Source organism: Elephantulus edwardii, unplaced genomic scaffold (genome assembly GCF_000299155.1).
Source record: "Elephantulus edwardii isolate Elephantulus edwardi_28Jun2011 unplaced genomic scaffold, EleEdw1.0 scaffold00232, whole genome shotgun sequence".
Lineage (NCBI taxonomy): Eukaryota > Metazoa > Chordata > Mammalia > Macroscelidea > Macroscelididae > Elephantulus > Elephantulus edwardii.
In genome coordinates this window covers 4193712-4211024 of record NW_006399982.1, presented here as the reverse complement: position 1 = coordinate 4211024, position 17313 = coordinate 4193712, and the positions used below count along the sequence as shown (strand labels likewise).

Genomic DNA, 17313 nt, shown 5'->3' with positions numbered 1-17313 from the left:
GAGGCGCCAGCAGATGGCGACGAAGCCCGCACAGGGCCGTTCTATCTAACTCGCGCACCTCTATGGTGCCAAGGCTCGGGCGCCGCTGCACTTCCGGGCGCTGATCCAGGTGAGCCAAGGTCTCCCGAGAACCTCCTCAGACTCCTTTGATCCTGAAGTAGGAGATGCTCTTCAGGCCACCCAACCTGAGGTGCCCAGCCAGTACCGGGGTCAGGGTGTCCAGAGAGCGGTTAGGCTGCCACCCGAGGAGGCACAGTCACCGGACTCGTGGGTCCTGGCGAGGCCCAACGGCCTCTGGGCCCGTGCACCCACTGCTTCATAGAAAACTCGCGGAGGCCATGCCTCCGTGTCCGAGCTCGTGCCTCGCTGTCCCGGGCACCGCGGCGGGCCGGAAGCGGAACGTGTCTCCTCCCCTTGCTTCCCTGGGTGCCCGCCAGGCGGCGCTGGGTTCGAGTTCCGCAGCGCTCGCGAGCCCTGCGCTCCCCGGGAGAGTTTGAGTTTGGCAGAAGAGAATTAGGCAAAAAAACAAATACTCCGAAGGCTGGAAGGAGTAGGATAGAAGGATCAAAGGAAAAAAGAATCAGGAGAATGTAGGAAGAGAGGTATTATATTGTGGGTCTTGTTCTGAATACCGAAAAGCAAAACATGTATGAGTGGTTCAATGGAAACCAGTTGGCTTTGCAGATGTCACTCAAATACAACAAAAATAAACATTTTGCTGTTGTTAGAAAAATCTTACTGTTATTGAGCATTCACAGAGCAATTTGCTTTTCATTCAGGAACTCATATACGTTGTGCAATGAAGGAAATTGTTTTCTTAATTTTGTTTTGTTGCCTGTTGCTAATAAATAGAAATACAATTTTTTAAATTTTTTTTTTAATTTGTGTTAAGCCACACACTTTTAAATTGAGACCGTGCTTAGAAACACATTTTTTTTTTGCCGTCATTTGCGGCAACGTGTTAAAAAAGAAGTCGTCAGCCACTTGAAAAGTTTGCCTCGTGGCTGTGTTTTTCAGCATAGTAGTATCTCCTGGAGTGCATGTGCAAGTTTCTGTGCTTTACAGCCATAATCCTGACTCAGTAGGTCAGAGATGAGCCCTGGAAAGCAGCATGAACAACGGCTCCAGGTTGATGCTGGTACTCTGTGGACCTCATCTTCAGAAACACTGGTAAGACCTAATTGAAAAGACTATTGCATTGTGGTGGCCTTGGGTCTGTTTATCTTCAGGAAGGCTCCCAGTAGGAGGTAATTCTAGCTGGGTTTTGTTTGGATCAAGAGACTTGGAATATCCACCTGTTTCTCTTCCCACCTTCTAGTGATGAATTCCCTCCCTAACTCGTAGCAGAATGCAGAAAGTCTCAGTGCTGTTCTTCCTGGCCTGGGTCTGCTTCCTGTTCTATGCTGGCATTGCACTCTTCACCAGTGGCTTCCTGCTCACCCGTCTGGAGCTCACAAACCATAGCAGCTGCCAAGAGCCCCCAGGCCCTGGGCCCCTGCCCTGGGGGGGCCGAGGGGAGCCTGGAGCCTGCTGGATGGCTTCCCGCTTCTCTCGAGTTGTGTTGGTGTTGATAGATGCTCTGCGGTTTGACTTTGCCCAGCCCCAAGGCTCACACGTACCTGGGGAACCTCCTGTATCCCTGCCTTTCTTGGGCAAACTGAGCTCCTTGCAGAAGATCCTGGAAATTCGGCCTCACCATGCCCGGCTCTATAGATCCCAGGTTGACCCTCCTACCACCACCATGCAGCGCCTCAAGGCCCTCACCACCGGCTCACTGCCTACCTTTATTGATGCTGGCAGTAACTTTGGCACCTATGCCATAGAGGAAGACAATCTCATTAAGCAGCTCATCAGTACAGGTCAGTCCAGAAGCCTTTAGAACCAGGAGAACCTTTTACAAGTAGTCAGGGAGCCGAGCCTTTGAGTGCTCAGTGCCTTGTTTGTGTTAGGACAGAGGGACAGGAGAGGAGAATAGGGCTCTGTATCCAAGGCACTCAGTTTGGAGGAAAAAAAGAGAGGGCCTCTGGGCTTTGTCTTTATGGAATTTCTAATCTGTGGAGTGTTGGTTTTACTCTTGGGTAACTGTCCTCAGTAGAGTGCAGAAGAGAGAGGAAGAGAAGGAGACATTGACCTGGTACCCTCAAAAGTGTGGAGGAAAAAAAAAAGTGTGGAGGAGAGGGATTGAGGCCTCTCCACATATGCTCTTTGACTCAGGAAAGCAGGGTACACACAGGATACCGCAGCAGCATTAACCATGGATAGAACAAGCAGAGCATTTAACAGAAGCATGATGGATCTGAATAGAGTATGATTACCAGGGCTAGCTTTCTGAAGGAAAATTTGAGGCCTTGAAAGATCAGGTGTTAGTGAATTAGTTATAATTTAAGGTTTGGGATTCCTGACAGGTCTTTAAAGAGCGTCTTCCCCTAGCTTCCATGACTCGCTTTCCTGTCCCTTTAGGAAAGCGTGTGGTCTTCATGGGAGATGATACCTGGAAAGACCTTTTCCCTGGAGCTTTCTCCCAAGCATTCTTCTTCCCATCCTTCAATGTTAAAGACCTGCATACAGTGGATGATGGCATCCTGGAACACCTCTACCCAACTAGTGAGCACAGAGCCACGGACAGGCCTGAACAAGACGGAGGGTCTTGGGAGGGTTGCTTCAGTTCACAAATCTTGTGCATCCTGTTGAGACGGGAACCTGGATTTGAGTCCTGGGACATAGGGGAGTCGGCCACGCCTGGATGAAGTGGAATGGTGTAGACCTTAGTCCCCTGTATTCTTTGTTCTCCCTTCCACAGTGGACAGTGACAAATGGGATGTCCTGATTGCTCACTTCCTGGGTGTGGACCACTGTGGCCACAAACATGGCCCTCACCACCCTGAAATGGCCAAGAAACTTAGCCAGATGGACCAGGTGATCCAGTGAGTGTAGGGAGTTGGCTTGGGTAGGAGATTTGTGTCTGAGAACCTCATTAAATATGGCCCATAGAGAAAAAGACCTTGTCTTGAAGTCTTTTTCTTTTTTATTTATTCTTTTCTGTGTGTGTACCATCAAACGGATCTGACTGGTACAGGAGGAAATTGTCCCTCCTTCTCCAGCAGAGCATCTGGTGGATTCGAACCACGCACCTCTGGGCTTGCAGTGCAGCTTCTTGCCACTAGGCCACCAGAGCTCCCTTTGAAGTCTTTTTCTTGACTTTTTTTCTTAAATTCGGTACCTTGTCCACTTTTAACTTTGGACAGTAGAGCCATGGGGTGTTCAAAGGCAAAGATCCGAGTAATGGAAGTCAAGACTGAGAATGAATGAATTTCTGAAAAAATCTTTGTCCGTTGTGTCCTCCCTGACATGTTTCTTGGCCCCTAGGAACCTTATGGAGCATCTGGAAAATGACACACTGCTGGTTGTGACTGGGGATCATGGGATGACCATGAGTGGGGATCACGGAGGGGAAAGTGAGCTGGAAGTCTCAGCTGCGCTCTTCCTGTACAGCCCCACAGCTCTCTTCCCCAGCACCATGCCAGAGGTAAGACGGGTGTCCCTTGTCTGTCCCCTCACCAGGTGCTAGGTATCCAGCCCAAATCATGATCATAATCATGGACTCCTTCGTTTTAGCCTCCAATTAATGAATCAGCATCCCCTGTTCTGGCTTCCTATCTCAGCCTCAACACCTTCCATTCCCAATGCTGAGTACAGCTCTGTTGTGAGTGTTTTAACCTTGCTCTTTGCCTCCAGGAGCCAGAGGTGGTCCCTCAGGTCAGCCTTGTGCCTACACTGGCACTACTGCTGGGCCTGCCCATTCCATTTGGGAACATTGGGGAGGTGATAACGGAGTTGTTCTCAGGAAGCAATAACTCCCAGCCCCACTCCTCTGCTCTGGCCCAAGCCTCGGCTCTCCACCTCAATGCCCAGCAGGTACGTAAAGGGCTGGGCTTTCAGGTGACAGGGACAGAGTAGGCTCATTCCATGGCCCTTTGTCCAGTCTTATTCTCACCTTCCTTAGCCATGTTCTCCTGTCATAATTCCTCCCTTTTCTCTAGAACAGGATCTCCCTTTTTATAATAGCTGTTTTTACCTTTAACCTGTCCTCTTTGGTCTCTGACCTTTTCTGCCAGGTGTCCAGGTTTCTTCACACCTACTCAGCAGTTACTCAGGATCTCCAATTTAAGGAACTTCAGCGACTGCAGAACCTCTTCTCCAAGGCCTCTGCTGACTACCAGCACCTTCAGCAGAACCCCCAAGGCACAGAGGCAACACTCAAGACTGTGATTGCTGAGTTGCAGCAATTCCTACGGGGAGCTCGGGCCATGTGCATCAAGTCCTGGGCTCAGTTTTCACTGGTCCGCATGGCAGGGGGTGCCACAATTTTGACTGCTGCCTGCTTTCTCTGCCTGCTGGCATCCCAGTGGACAACATCTCCAGACTTCCCTTTCTGCCCTCTACTCCTGAGATCAGTGGCCTGGGGTCTGGTTGGGGCCTTAATATATGCTGGACTCCTGGTAACTATTGATCTGAAGCTGGATCCAGTGATTTTAGGAGCAGTAGCTGCAATAGGCTCACTCCTGCCTTTTTTGTGGAAAGCTTGGACTGGCTGGGAGACCACGAGGCCCTTGGCATCACTACTTCCCATTCCTCGGCCTGTCCTGCTCCTCCTGCTCCTTCGCTGGGCTGCCCTCTTCTCCGATAGCTTTGTTATAGCTGAGGCTAGGGCCACCCCTTTCCTTTTGGGCTCACTCATCTTGCTCCTGATTGCTCAGCTTCAATGGGAGGGTCAACTCCTGCCACCTAAGGTGCTAGCAATACCCCGATTTGGTCCTTTAACTCCATCAGGTACCCCACGTCACAATGGTATGCATGCCCTGGGACATGGAATTGGGTTGCTTTTATGTACCAGGCTAGCTGGACTCTTTCATCGTTGTCCTGAAGAGACACCTGCTTGCCAGTCCTCTCCCTGGCTGAATCCTCTGGCATCCATGGTGGGCGGGCAAGCCAAGAATTTGTGGTATGGAGCATGTGTGGGGGCACTGGTGGCCCTCTTGGCTGCTGTACGCCTGTGGCTTCGCCGCTATGGTAATCTCAGGAGCCCTGCACCTCCTGTGCTCTTTGTACGTTGGGGACTGCCCCTCATGACCCTGGGCACTGCAGCCTACTGGGCATTGGCATCAGGGGCAGATGAAGCACCTCCACGTCTTCGGGCCCTGGTGGCTGGGGCAACAGTTGTGCTGCCTCGGGCCGTGGCAGGGTTGGCCGCTTCAGGGCTCATGTTGCTACTCTGGAGGCCTGTGACCGTGCTGGTAAAGGCTGGGACAGGTGCCCCAAGAACCAGGACTATCTTCACTCCCTTCTCAGGCCCTCCTACTTCTCAGGCTGACTTGGATTATGTAGTACCTCAAATCTACCGACACATGCAGGAAGTGTTCGGGGGCCAGCTAGAGAGGACCAACCCTCAGGGCCTCCTGACTGTGGCTGCTTATCAGCTAGGGAGCGTCTACTCGGCTGCCATGGTCACAGCCCTCATCCTATTGGCCTTCCCACTTCTGCTGTTGCATGCAGAGCGCATCAGCCTTGTGTTCCTGCTTCTGTTTCTGCAGAGCTTCCTGCTCCTGCATCTGCTTGCTGCTGGGATACCTGTCACCACCCCTGGTAAATACATATCCACCTTGACTCACCTGAGAGCAATAGTGATAGTGGCATGAGTTCAGCCCCTGTTGTTTTCATAAAAGTAGAGTTCATCAGATTTCTCACTTTGGCACAGGTGTTTGTGCTCCATTTGGGGATGTCTTCCTGATGTCCTTTAATTTGCTGTCCAGACTAATTGATCTCTTGCTGTCTTCCAAGGCTTAGTAAGGCTCATAAGGAGGGAAACAGATTTTCCAAAACTCAGTTTTGGTAATACTGGATTCCAGTGATTCCCAGTGTAGGAGTGGTGCCTTAAGAGTGTGTAATGGGGGAGGGGGGGGGAAATGTGTAATGGTAAGATGGCAATGCCCACTTACAGATAGTCATAGAACATACTGTGACATTCTGTATCGAGATAACACATATTAATTGTAAGTGTAATGAATGACTTAGGAAGCTATGCATAAATATGAGAGAGTCTGGTCACAGGGGAGTTCAGGTTAAGGTGATGGAGCTTTGTGCCACTGAAGGAATTAGAATTGTTGACTGTAGGGAGGATGGGGATGGGGTGAAGGGCATGTGTGCGAGAGTTAACACTGAGTTTTAGGAGTGTGTGATCATAGTGCAGTAAACCTACTCTAACTGTAAAGAAACATATTTCTTCCCTTAGGTCCTTTTATTGTACCGTGGAAGGCAGTTTCTGCTTGGGCCCTCATGGCCACACAGACCTTCTACTCCACGGGCCACCAGCCTGTCTTTCCAGCCATCCATTGGCATGCAGCCTTCGTAGGATTCCCAGAGGGCCATGGTTCCTCCTTCTGGCTTCCTGCTTTGCTGGTGGGAGCCAACACCTTTGCCTCTCATCTCCTATTTGCAGGTACCTCCTTTTCCATCCTGTTGCTTACTCTGAGTTTGTAGAAGGAAAGGAAGCCTATGAATTTGAGTGAAGATAGTGGATCTTTGGTACCCCTTAACCTAGGCTAGTTGGAGTCTGAACCAGCCAGCATGGTCTATGAGTCCTTCAATGACTCCAGCCCTGTCCTCCTCTGAGACAGTAGGTTGCCCGTTGCTCCTGCTCTGGCCCTTCCTGTGTGAGAGTCATGGACCTCAGAAGAAGCGGCAGACTCCAGGAAATGAAGCTGAGACCAAAATTGGGCCTGAGGAGGAAAAGGAGGAGCCGCTGATGGAGATGCGGCTCCGGGATGCACCTCACCACTTCAGTGCAGCGCTGCTGCAGTTGGGCCTCAAGTACCTCTTTGTCCTGGGTATTCAGGTGTGTACATCCCATTCTCTCTTTTTTTTTTACTTTGTTAAAACCCAAGAAGGGAAGCTTCACTGAGGTTCAGATAAGTGAAGTGATTACCCAAAGCCACCAGACGTTAATGGCAATTGAGACATGAAGCTGGGTCTCCTGAATCATAGTTTTAAGTCATTTCCTCTTTACAGCACACCATAGATGTGGACTCTGCTGGTTGCTTTTGGAGGTTGCTTCATCAGTGCACAGACTGGAAAAGTTAAGGCTATGGCCAGGCGTCTTTCCCAAGCTGTGGTTATACTTCCTCTTATCTTCCAGAAGTAGCAGATGTGGTGCTGATTATCTTCATCCTAGAAGGCAAGATAGGCTCTTCCATAATGCCACACAGTGAGTCAGTGATTAGATCAGGACAAACACTGGGCCCCTCACTCCTCGCACAGGGGTTTTCCCTTTGACACTCACTGCTTTCCTCCTCTCCACATTCTTCCCAGGGCTACTGCATTTTTTGTCCTTCATCCTCTTCCTCTTCTCAAGTAACTTGGCTCCTCCTCTCCTTCCTTAGATCCAAGCCTGCACCTTGGCAGCTTCTATCCTCCGGAGACATCTCATGGTCTGGAAGGTATTTGCCCCCAAGTGAGTGGATTTGCTTGTGAAGATACACAATATTTTGCCTGAGCAGAGAAGAGGCTAAAGATCTACCTCCGTATCTCCTGAGATTCTCCATCTTTTCTTTGCAGGTTTATTTTTGAGGCTATGGGCTTCATTGTGAGCAGCGTGGGACTTCTCCTGGGCATAGCTTTGGTGATGCGAGTGGATGGTGCTGTGAGCTCTTGGTTCAGACAGCTAGTTCTGACCTGGCAGAGGTAGCTCAGGTTGCAGGAGCTGGCTCCTGGCTGCTGAGAGCTGGAGAACAGTGTAGCCTGGAGAGTATGGGTGCTGAATCATCTGCAAGAGATGCTGGGCTACACCTTTTATTACCGTGCAACCAGCGGCTCCTGGCATTGGGACTTCACTGTCTTGTAATTCAGACTCACAGTGGGGTCTGATCCCTGATCCTACCAAAGATGCATGTGAGGGACTAAGAGCCGGGCTCCAAAGTGGAATAAAGTAATCACATAAATACGTGTGTTTGAGATGTGGGGGCACCTCTACTATCCCATTAGGATTGGAGGTGAAAGACTCAGCCCTCTTCACCAGGCACAGTCATCTTACCCAAGCCTGGCTTCACTCAAGAACCTTTGGAGTTCTCTGAATTCACTCTTTCCAAATCACTTCTATTATCTCACATGCTATTTTGCAGGGAAATATGTTGAGTTTCTGTAGCTGATAACAGAGCTGAAAAGGCAAGTACCGGTATTACAGGACAGGCACACTTGAAGGAGAAAGACTTTTTTTAGCATGGGACTAAAAGAGAAGGTTTCTAGGACCAGGTCCTATTTTTAGATCCCTCCACCTTTGTTGGTTGTGATCCTTTTTCTAGGAGTCCTGAGTGTCCTCCTAACTCCTTTCCTGATCATTATGGCTTTCATTATTACTCCTTTCTCTGTCTAAAATCACACAAGTGTGTCCCCACTTGTTCTTTGTCCTTTTGCTCCAGAACATCCTTCATCCTTCAATTCTTGGGAAGCTCCCCTAGCTTCCCAACCTGTATTGCCTTTTAGTAGACCAACTTGTGCATCTTACACAAAGTTCCACCTGTCCCATTGATTTTTCTGGATTTAAAGTCATAAGTATTAATCTAATTCTCATATGATTCCCAAACCCCCTTTCTTCCCCACCACAACTCTCTCATAAGGAGCTCTAGTAGTCAGGAGTTGCACTACCAACTCAAACATGCACAGTTCAAATCCACCAGCTGCTCTGCAGAGAAAGATGGGAAGTCTCCTCCAATGAAATTTACTGCTTCTGAAAACCCACTGGAGGGTCAGTCAGGAATTTGTTCGAACAATTCTGCCACATGTACAGTGCTGGCATCAAACTATCCACTAAGGAGCCCCAGTATAGGAATGAGTCCAGTGAAGGAGAGGACAGATGTTAGGATCACAGACATTCCTTTGAGTAGACAAGAGAAAAAAGGCTGTGTAGCAGTTGCTGTGTAGTAAAATCATCCACTGGGTGGCTAAGGGATGAGTTCAAATTATTAACAACCCCACGTGCTACAAACTTCAAAGAGGTTACAATATGTGATAATTCAGGCAGGGATTTGGTCTTTGGTGATCCAGGTGGAAAGATTGAACACAAATGGTTTGTAAAAAGAATAGAAAAAAGTATACACACCCTAAACCCCTTCTGGTAGGCACAACTCACCTCACCTTTCTGAAAAGTAAAAAACCATTTTCTCCATCATGATACCTGGGAATGACTGCATCCTTGAGCTGCATCAGCTCTGCTGTAATCATTCCCTCTTTTTTTTTTCCTGGCAGATGACCCTTTGTCTCCGCTGAAAAGTTCTCTGCTTATCTCTCAACTGTTTTCCTTCCTCCTGCTTCTTTAGGGGCAGATAGGTTGGCACATTGCTTTATGTTACTAAAATGTTTTCTAATCTTCACTTTTTTTTTTTATTTTTATTTTGTGTGCGTGTACCATCAAATCAGATCTGACTGGTACAGGAGGATATTGCGCCTCCTTCTCCGGCAGAGCATCTGGTGGATTCGAACCGTGTTCCTCTGGGATTGCAGTGCAGCTTCTTGCCACTAGGCCACCAGAGCTCCCCCTAATCTTCACTTTTTATTTGAGATCTGAGAGCCCATTTCACACCAACTTACTATTTCTTAGTTGTTTTTTTAAAAAAGAAAGCCTTTTATGATACAATTTATATATCATAAAATTCACTCATTGTAGGGGAACAATTCCGTGATCATTAGTAAATTTATGGAGTTCAGTCATTACCACTATTTTGTTGCTTTGTTTTTCCTTTTTTTGTGACAATATTATGGAGGTATAATTCACATATAGTTTGTCCATTTACAGTATGTACAGTTCAGTAGGGTTTTTTTGTATACTCACTGAATTGTATAACTGCAATAGATTTTGAGCATTTTTATTACCCCCAAAAGAAACTTCATACCCTTCCTTTAGTTGTCACCCTTCAGCCTATGCATAGACTCTCATCTAGTTTTATTGTTAAGTGCCATCAAGTCAAGTACAACTCTAGGTGACCTTATGAACAACAGCTCTGAACCCTGTGTTTGTGTGCTACTTTATCCCCAACACAGTTGAGCTCATTGCCACACACTTTATCCATCTCTTTGAGGATCTTCCTCTTCTTGACCCTCCATCTTTTCAAGCATGATGTCCCTTTCCAAGGAATAGCCTCTCCTAACAATACGTCCAATATATGTGAATAACTTCACTATTTTCAGTCTCAAATTTGCTAATTCTGGACATTTTGTATCAATAGAATTGTGGTTCAGTGAATTCGTCTGGTCTTTCCACCAATAGTCTATGATACCTATGCAGTGACTGTGTGAGACTGTGCAAATAAGATGCTTGTCCAGCAAGGAGTGAGCTTACTGCTGCCTCAGTGAAGTATATGGAACCTGTAATGGTTAATGTGTGTGTCAACTTGAACAGGCCATAATAGTGGTTTGATGGTTATATAATGTTTCTTTCAGCATCTACTGACCCAAGAATTTAGGACTTTTCAGTCTCCACAACTGGATGAGCCAGTTGGTTTGTGATGCTGGTGGTCCATGATGGTTTGTGATTTGTGTATAGCAGTGATAAATTATGGAATCCAAAGACTACAGGACAGTACTTGGAGGAAGAGGCGAGTTGATGTTAGAAATGTTGGTTACATACAGCGGTTCAGAAAAGTTTGACATTAGGGACATCTTTAACCTTTACCTCATAAGAACCAGTTTTGTGTTGTCATTCTAAAAGAAACTTCATGGAGGAATCATATACCCCTATCTTCCCCCCCATTTTACTTTTTAGCATTTTTAAAAATTAATTAAAGTTTACAGAGACTTAGGGTTTCCATTCATTCATTGTTGCACTTTTCTCCCTGCCCACTCCCTCCCCACTAATTCACTCTTCTCTTTGAAAAAGAAAAGAAAAATTGTTTCATTGTTATATAGTCCCTCCCCCCAAATCCACTCCGTGTGCAGCCTTCATTCTGGACTCCTGTCATGACAATAATACCTAATCATATATGCCTTTTAAACAGTTCTTTCCCTCATCTGTTTCTTTTACTTTTTAATTTTATTTTATTATTTGTGTGTACCTTCAAATCAGATCTGACTCCTTCCTGGCAGAGCATCTGGTGGATTCGAACTGTGTGCCTCTGGGATTGCAGTGCAGCTTCTTGCCACTAGGCCACCAGAGCTCCCCTTTTCTTTTACTTTTTTCCCCTCATCTGTTTCAATGCAGTATACATTATTTATCCCCTCTTTCTCAGTCTTCCCTTAACCCTGATGTCAGTCTCATTTTACAACAGTGGCCCTATTTGTGGCAATGTTTGTCTTTTTGTGACTGAGATATGTCACTCAGCATAATGTCCTCTAGGGTCACCCATTTTGTATAATATTTCATGAGTTCCTTGTTTTTCAATGCATATACCCCTATCTTTTGTGACAGTTCTTTCATTTAGCTTAATCACTAGGGATATCATTGCTAATGTCAGATTGATTCTAGCTGAAAGCAAAGAGTAACAGAAGACTGTCTATGCTTTATTGACTATGCAAAGGCATTTGACTGTGGATTATAACAAATTATGGCTAATATTGAGAAGAATGGGATTCCCAGACACTTAGTTGTGTCATGCAAAACCTATACCTAGACCAAGAAGCTGTTGTGTTAACAGAGCAAGGGAACACTATGTGGTTTAAAGTTAAGAAAGGTATGCAGCAGGGTTTTATCCTTTCTCTATACCTATGCAGTTTTTATGCTGAGCAAATTATTAAAAAAGCTGGACAATATGAAGAAGGTGGCATGAGGATCCATGAATAACTTATATTACGCAGATGACACAACCTTGCTTGCTGAAAGTGAAGAGGACTTGGAGCACTTGCTATAGAAGGTTAAATACTGTGTTCTTCAATGTGACTTGCATCTCACTGTCAAGAAAACATTCTTACCACTGGACTGATAGGCAAAATCATGATGGATGGAGAAAAGATTGAGACTGTCAATGACTTCATATTGCTTGGATCCACAATCAATAACCTTGGTACCAGCAGTTAGGAGATAGGAGACGTAGTGCACTGGAAAAGTCTGCAGTATGAGACCTCTCCAAATTATTGAGGAGCAGTGATGTATGTCAGTTTAAGGACTAACATGCACCTGATTCAAGCTATGATCTTTTCAGTGACTTGCTGTGCATCTGCAAGAATTGATGCCTTTGAGCTGTAGTGTTGGAGAAGGGCACTGAATATCCCATAGATTGGCAAAATAATAAATAATGCATTGGAGAAGGTGCAGCCAGAGTGCTCCTGGGAGGCAAAGATGATAAAGCTTTGTCTCACATACTTTGGGCGTGTTTGCTAGGAGATGCTATTACTTGGAGAGGGACATTGTACTTGGAAATGTGGAGGGTCAGCGAAAGAGAGGAAGACCCTTAACCAGAAATAATTGGATTGGGCTCAAGTATGTCAGAGATTGTGAGGATGGCACAGGACAGGATTCAGATTTATTGTTCATGAGGTAACTATGAGTTGTACTCAGTGGCACCTAAAAACAACTTTGAAGGTTCATATTACATACATTACTACTATATTCTCTTTTTTAATTGAGAAAATTTGTGACAAAGTTGGTTATTTTAACTATGCCAAAATAAACAGTACAGAGGTTCTAAGTAGATTTACAGTGCTGTGCAACCACCATTTCACTCCAGAGCATTTTCATCATCTTACAAAAAAACCCTGTACCTCTTAAGTCATCACCCACTTCCCCAGACTCTATCCTCTAGTAAGCCCAGCTCCTTTCTGTGAATTCACCTATTTTAGGCTTTCCACATATATGGAACTCTACAATATGTAGCTTTTAGTGTCCAACTACTTTACTGTTTTCAAGGCTTATCCATGTTCTACAGATATCTCAGTTATCTGGTGCTATTGTAACAAAGGTAGCACAAGAATGACTTGAACAAAAAATTATTCTTTAACAGTGTAGGAAGCTAGAACTGCCATGTTCAGGGTGCCAGCTTCAGAAGAAGGCTGGCTTTCTCTCTCAGCCACTTGTGGAAGATAGCCCTTGTTTCCTTCAGCATCTACAGGCCATGTTCCATGGGAATCTCTACATCTGGGCTTCCCAGTATCAGGAACCTTCCTCTTGGAGTGGCCTAATGGAGCAGTTCTTTCTTGATGGTAGCGTGATTCGCCTCCCTCTTGCTTTCCTTGTGTTTTTACCTCTGGTGAGAGAGAAGGTATTACAGGCCACACCTTAGGAAAATGCCCCTTGAATCTTTTTTTATTTTAATCATAGGAGTCCATTACATAGCTTCCACATTATATCATTACATATGTGTGTTTTTGGAGAACACAATTCTACCTCTGACATACATCATTCTAGTATACAAATATACTGCACTTTATTTATCCATTCTATAGTTTATGGGCATTTGGGTTGTTTCCACTTTTATGCTATTATAAATAGTGCTGTTTCCACTTTTATGCTATTATGAATAGAGGTGCTATGAACATTCTTATGCAATTTTTTGTTTGAAGATCTATTTGTAATTGTCTTGGAGATACATAATAAGAAGTGAGACTTTGTCTCATACTTTGAACATGTTATCGAGGGGGACCAGCAATACTTCCTTTGTAAAGACATCATTCTTCCTTTTGCATATGTATATAGTAGTATGTATTTTGTATTACTTGCTGTCAAGTCAGAACCAGCTGACCCTCCAGAGAGTTTTCAACTGGATGAGTCTAGAAGACATTATCCTGAGTGCCATAAGTCCATCACAAAGGCCAAATATAGTATTGTATAAGATCATTATTACAAAAAGCTAAAGAGAAGTTTGTTGTTGTGTACCATAGAGTAAGAACTGACCTGTAGCTGACCCTCCAGTGGGTTTTCAGTAGTTAATTGCATAGGAGGAGATTGCCCATCCTTCTCTCACGGAGCAGCCTTGAACCCCATGCCTTCAGGATTGCAGTATAGCTTCTTGCCATTAGACTACCAGAGCTCCCTACACACAGAATTATTCTTGGATGGTTGTTATTGTTGTTATGTGCCATCAAGTCGCTTGCGACCCATAGCGACCCTATGTACAGCAGCCCTAAACCCTGCTCTATCCTGTGCCAATCACACTGCCTCTGACACACCCATCCTGATTACCCCAGTCACTGAATCAATCTACCTCATAGAGGGTCTTCTTGAATGGTTAGCAGAGATAAAAGGAGAAGAAAGATCACAGTAAAAATAACTAAACAGTTTGCTGTTCTGTATCATCCTGTCAGACTCACAAGCTTGGGTCAGGCTCACTTTAGTCCTCAAAGTGTCTCTGTTGCTTTTTTTTTTAAAGTGTAACACATGTTTTATTGAACAATGAAGATCATGTTTATGGGCCAGATGATGAATGAGACAGCTGACCCTCCAGTAGGTTTTCAGAGGTGGTAAATCTCATGGGAGGAGATTACCCATCATTTTCCCACAGAGCAGCTGGTAGATTTGAACCATATTCTTTTGGGTTTATAGCACAACCCCTTATCACTAAGCCATCAGAGATTTATCAAAAGAGAGGAAGCCCCTCAATTAACACATTGCCACAAATGACGGCAAATGTGTTTCTAAGCACGGTTGTCAATTTAAAAACTGTGCGGCAACATGTTAAATAGATTGATATGAGACTGTATCAGTCAGTAGTTTAAGCCCAACAGAGATCTCGGGAAGATGGTGCAGGATCGAGGATGCCTTTGTTCTCTTGTACACAGCATCTCTGTGAATCCTAACTGATTCATCATCGCTAACAACAAAGGCTAACTAGGAGGAGCTCCAGTAGCCCAGTGGTTAACACGTTGCCGCACACTTTAAATTGACAACCGTAATGAGTGGAGGCCCAAAATCTCTGTAAATGTTTATGAAAATTAATAAAATATAATTATAGGAAAAAAAAAAAAAAAAACGTCAATTGGTAAAAAAAAAAAAAAAAAATTGACAACCGTGCTTAGAAACATATTTGCCATCATTGCGGCAACGTGTTAAAAAGTTTGCCAACCAAAAGATCTGTGGTTTGAACCCATTAGCCAGATATGCTTTGAAAACCTGCTGGAGGGTCAGCTGTAAGTCAATTAAGACTCAATGGTACATAACAACAAGCCAGATGTGGCAATTGTCGATAGGTACCACTGAGTCAACTAAGACTCATAGTGACCCTCTGAATAGATCTGAACCTTGCCCTATCATGTGCCATACTCATCATCTCTGATATACTCAAGTTCATTGTTACAGTCACTGTGTCAATCCATCTTGTTGAGGGTCTTTCTCTCTTTCTCTGACCCTCCACATTGTCAGCAGAATGTCTTTTTCCAAGGACTAGCTCTTCCTGACAACGTGCCCAAAATATGTATTTCACCATCCTGACCTCTAAGGTGCACCCTGGTTGCACTTACTCTAAAACACACTTGTTTGGTCTTTTGACAGTCCTTGGGATATCTGGTGCTCTTCTTGAACACCCCAGTTCAAAGTTAGTGATTCTTCTTCCATCTTTATTCATTGTCCAGCTTTCAGATGCCTAGAGAGTAATTGAAAATATTATGGCTTGGATCAGGCACATCTTAGTCTTTAAACTGACATCATTGTACTTAAGCACTTTGGAGAAGTGCTTGAAAGCAGATTTTCCTAATGCCACACATCGTTTTATGTCTTGTGGTAGTTTACATCCAAAAAGATTTACAGCCTTGTAGGTCCTGTGGGTACAGTTGTAGTCTGCTCTATAGAATAATTTAGTCAGAACTGACAGCAGTTGAGTCTAGGTTCGGTTTGGTGTGAGAATACTCATATTTTTTGGTCCATGTTAATTTTCTAAAATTATTTTTCATTGAATTTTGATTGTGGATACCAACCATTTATCAAATAAATGATTTGTAAATTATTTTTTCTACCTTGTGACCTTTCCTCCAATTATTTACTTATTTTTTAACACATTAAGTGTTCATTTAATCCAATTATTAACTTTTAAATTGCTAATGCTTTTTTAGGCTAATTAATTTTTTAAGATCATGAAGATCTTTTTTCTAGTTGTTGTTGTTATGTGTCTTCGAGTCATCTGCAACTTATAGTGACCCTATGTACAATAGCTCTAAATGCTGTTGTGTCCTGTGCCAATCTCACTGTCTCTGACACACCTACCCCCACTACTCCAGTCACTGAATCAATCCATCTCATAGAGGGTCTTCCTCTCCTGCCCTGTCCCTCTACCCTCCCAAGCATGAAGTCCTTCTCCAAGGACTGGTCCCTTCTTGCAACATGTCCAGAGTATGTCAGACAAAGCTTCAGAATCCTTGCCTCCAAGGAGCAGCCTGGTTTCACCCTCTCCAGGAAAAACCTGTTTGTTCTCTTAGCAGTCCATGGTATATTCAATACTCTTCTCTAACACCACAGTTCAAAGGCATCAATTCTCCTATCATCTCTAGTCATTGTCCAGCTCTCTGATGCATAGCAAGTGATTGCAAAGACCATGGCCTGTATCAGGTGCACCCTAGTCTCCTGACTGACATTGTTGCTCTTCAGTACTTTGGAGAGGTCTCTAACAGTAGACTTTCCCATTGCAGTATTTCTTTTAATTTCCTGGTTGCTGGTGTCAGGAGTGTTGATTGTGGAGCCAAGCAAACTAAAGCTGTTAACATGTTGCTGCACACTTTTAATCTGATGACCGTGCTTAGAAACACTTTTTTTATGTATTACCATCATTTGTGGCAACGTGTTAATAATCTCAATCTCTTCATCATCTATCATGATACTACCAATCAGCTCAGTGGTAAGAATCTTTTTTTTTTCTAGAAGTTTTATATTTTTGGCTTTCTCTTATCATTTAAGCAACATCATGATAGATGGAGAAAAGAGTGAAACTGTCAATGACTTCATCTTTCTTAGATCCACAATCAACACCCAGCGGTCCAGAGATATATTGGAAATGGGAAAGTCAGCACTCAGAGGTCTCTCCAAATTATTGAGGAGCAGTGATGTCAGTTTGAGGACTGAAATGAACCCAATTCAGGCCATGGTCTTTTTAATTACTTGCTATCCAGGTGAGAACCAGCAAAACCCGGCCAGAGAGGGAGGACAGAAAGGAAAACATAATCTACACAGAAGTTCTACAGGACACGTCAGCTTCCCTTGGAGACAGTACAACTAAACTTAAGAGACACTGGTCAAAAGAAAAATGTGAGGAGTCGACGTTTTTGGAATCACAGAAGCCAAGAAAGCTTAAGATACAAGCTGTCAGATCATGGGTTGGACAATGGAAGATATTTTCTGAAGGGACTTGGCAG

At 44.6% G+C, this 17313-nt stretch overlaps 1 protein-coding gene across 1 annotated transcript in view; it reads left to right on the top strand.

Annotated features, from left to right (window-relative positions):
• The first annotated feature begins 1348 nt into the window (after positions 1-1348).
• PIGO (phosphatidylinositol glycan anchor biosynthesis, class O) overlaps positions 1349-17313 on the top strand; it is a 20427-nt gene continuing 4462 nt past the window's right edge. The window contains exons 1-11 of the mRNA XM_006898553.1: positions 1349-1859; positions 2461-2604; positions 2801-2924; positions 3367-3526; positions 3736-3915; positions 4116-4340; positions 5592-5643; positions 6290-6496; positions 6675-6892; positions 7437-7507; positions 7612-7737. Of these exons, the coding sequence (XP_006898615.1) occupies positions 1349-1859; positions 2461-2604; positions 2801-2924; positions 3367-3526; positions 3736-3915; positions 4116-4340; positions 5592-5643; positions 6290-6496; positions 6675-6892; positions 7437-7507; positions 7612-7737 (2018 nt within the window). The remainder of the gene's footprint in view (positions 1860-2460; positions 2605-2800; positions 2925-3366; positions 3527-3735; positions 3916-4115; positions 4341-5591; positions 5644-6289; positions 6497-6674; positions 6893-7436; positions 7508-7611; positions 7738-17313) is intronic.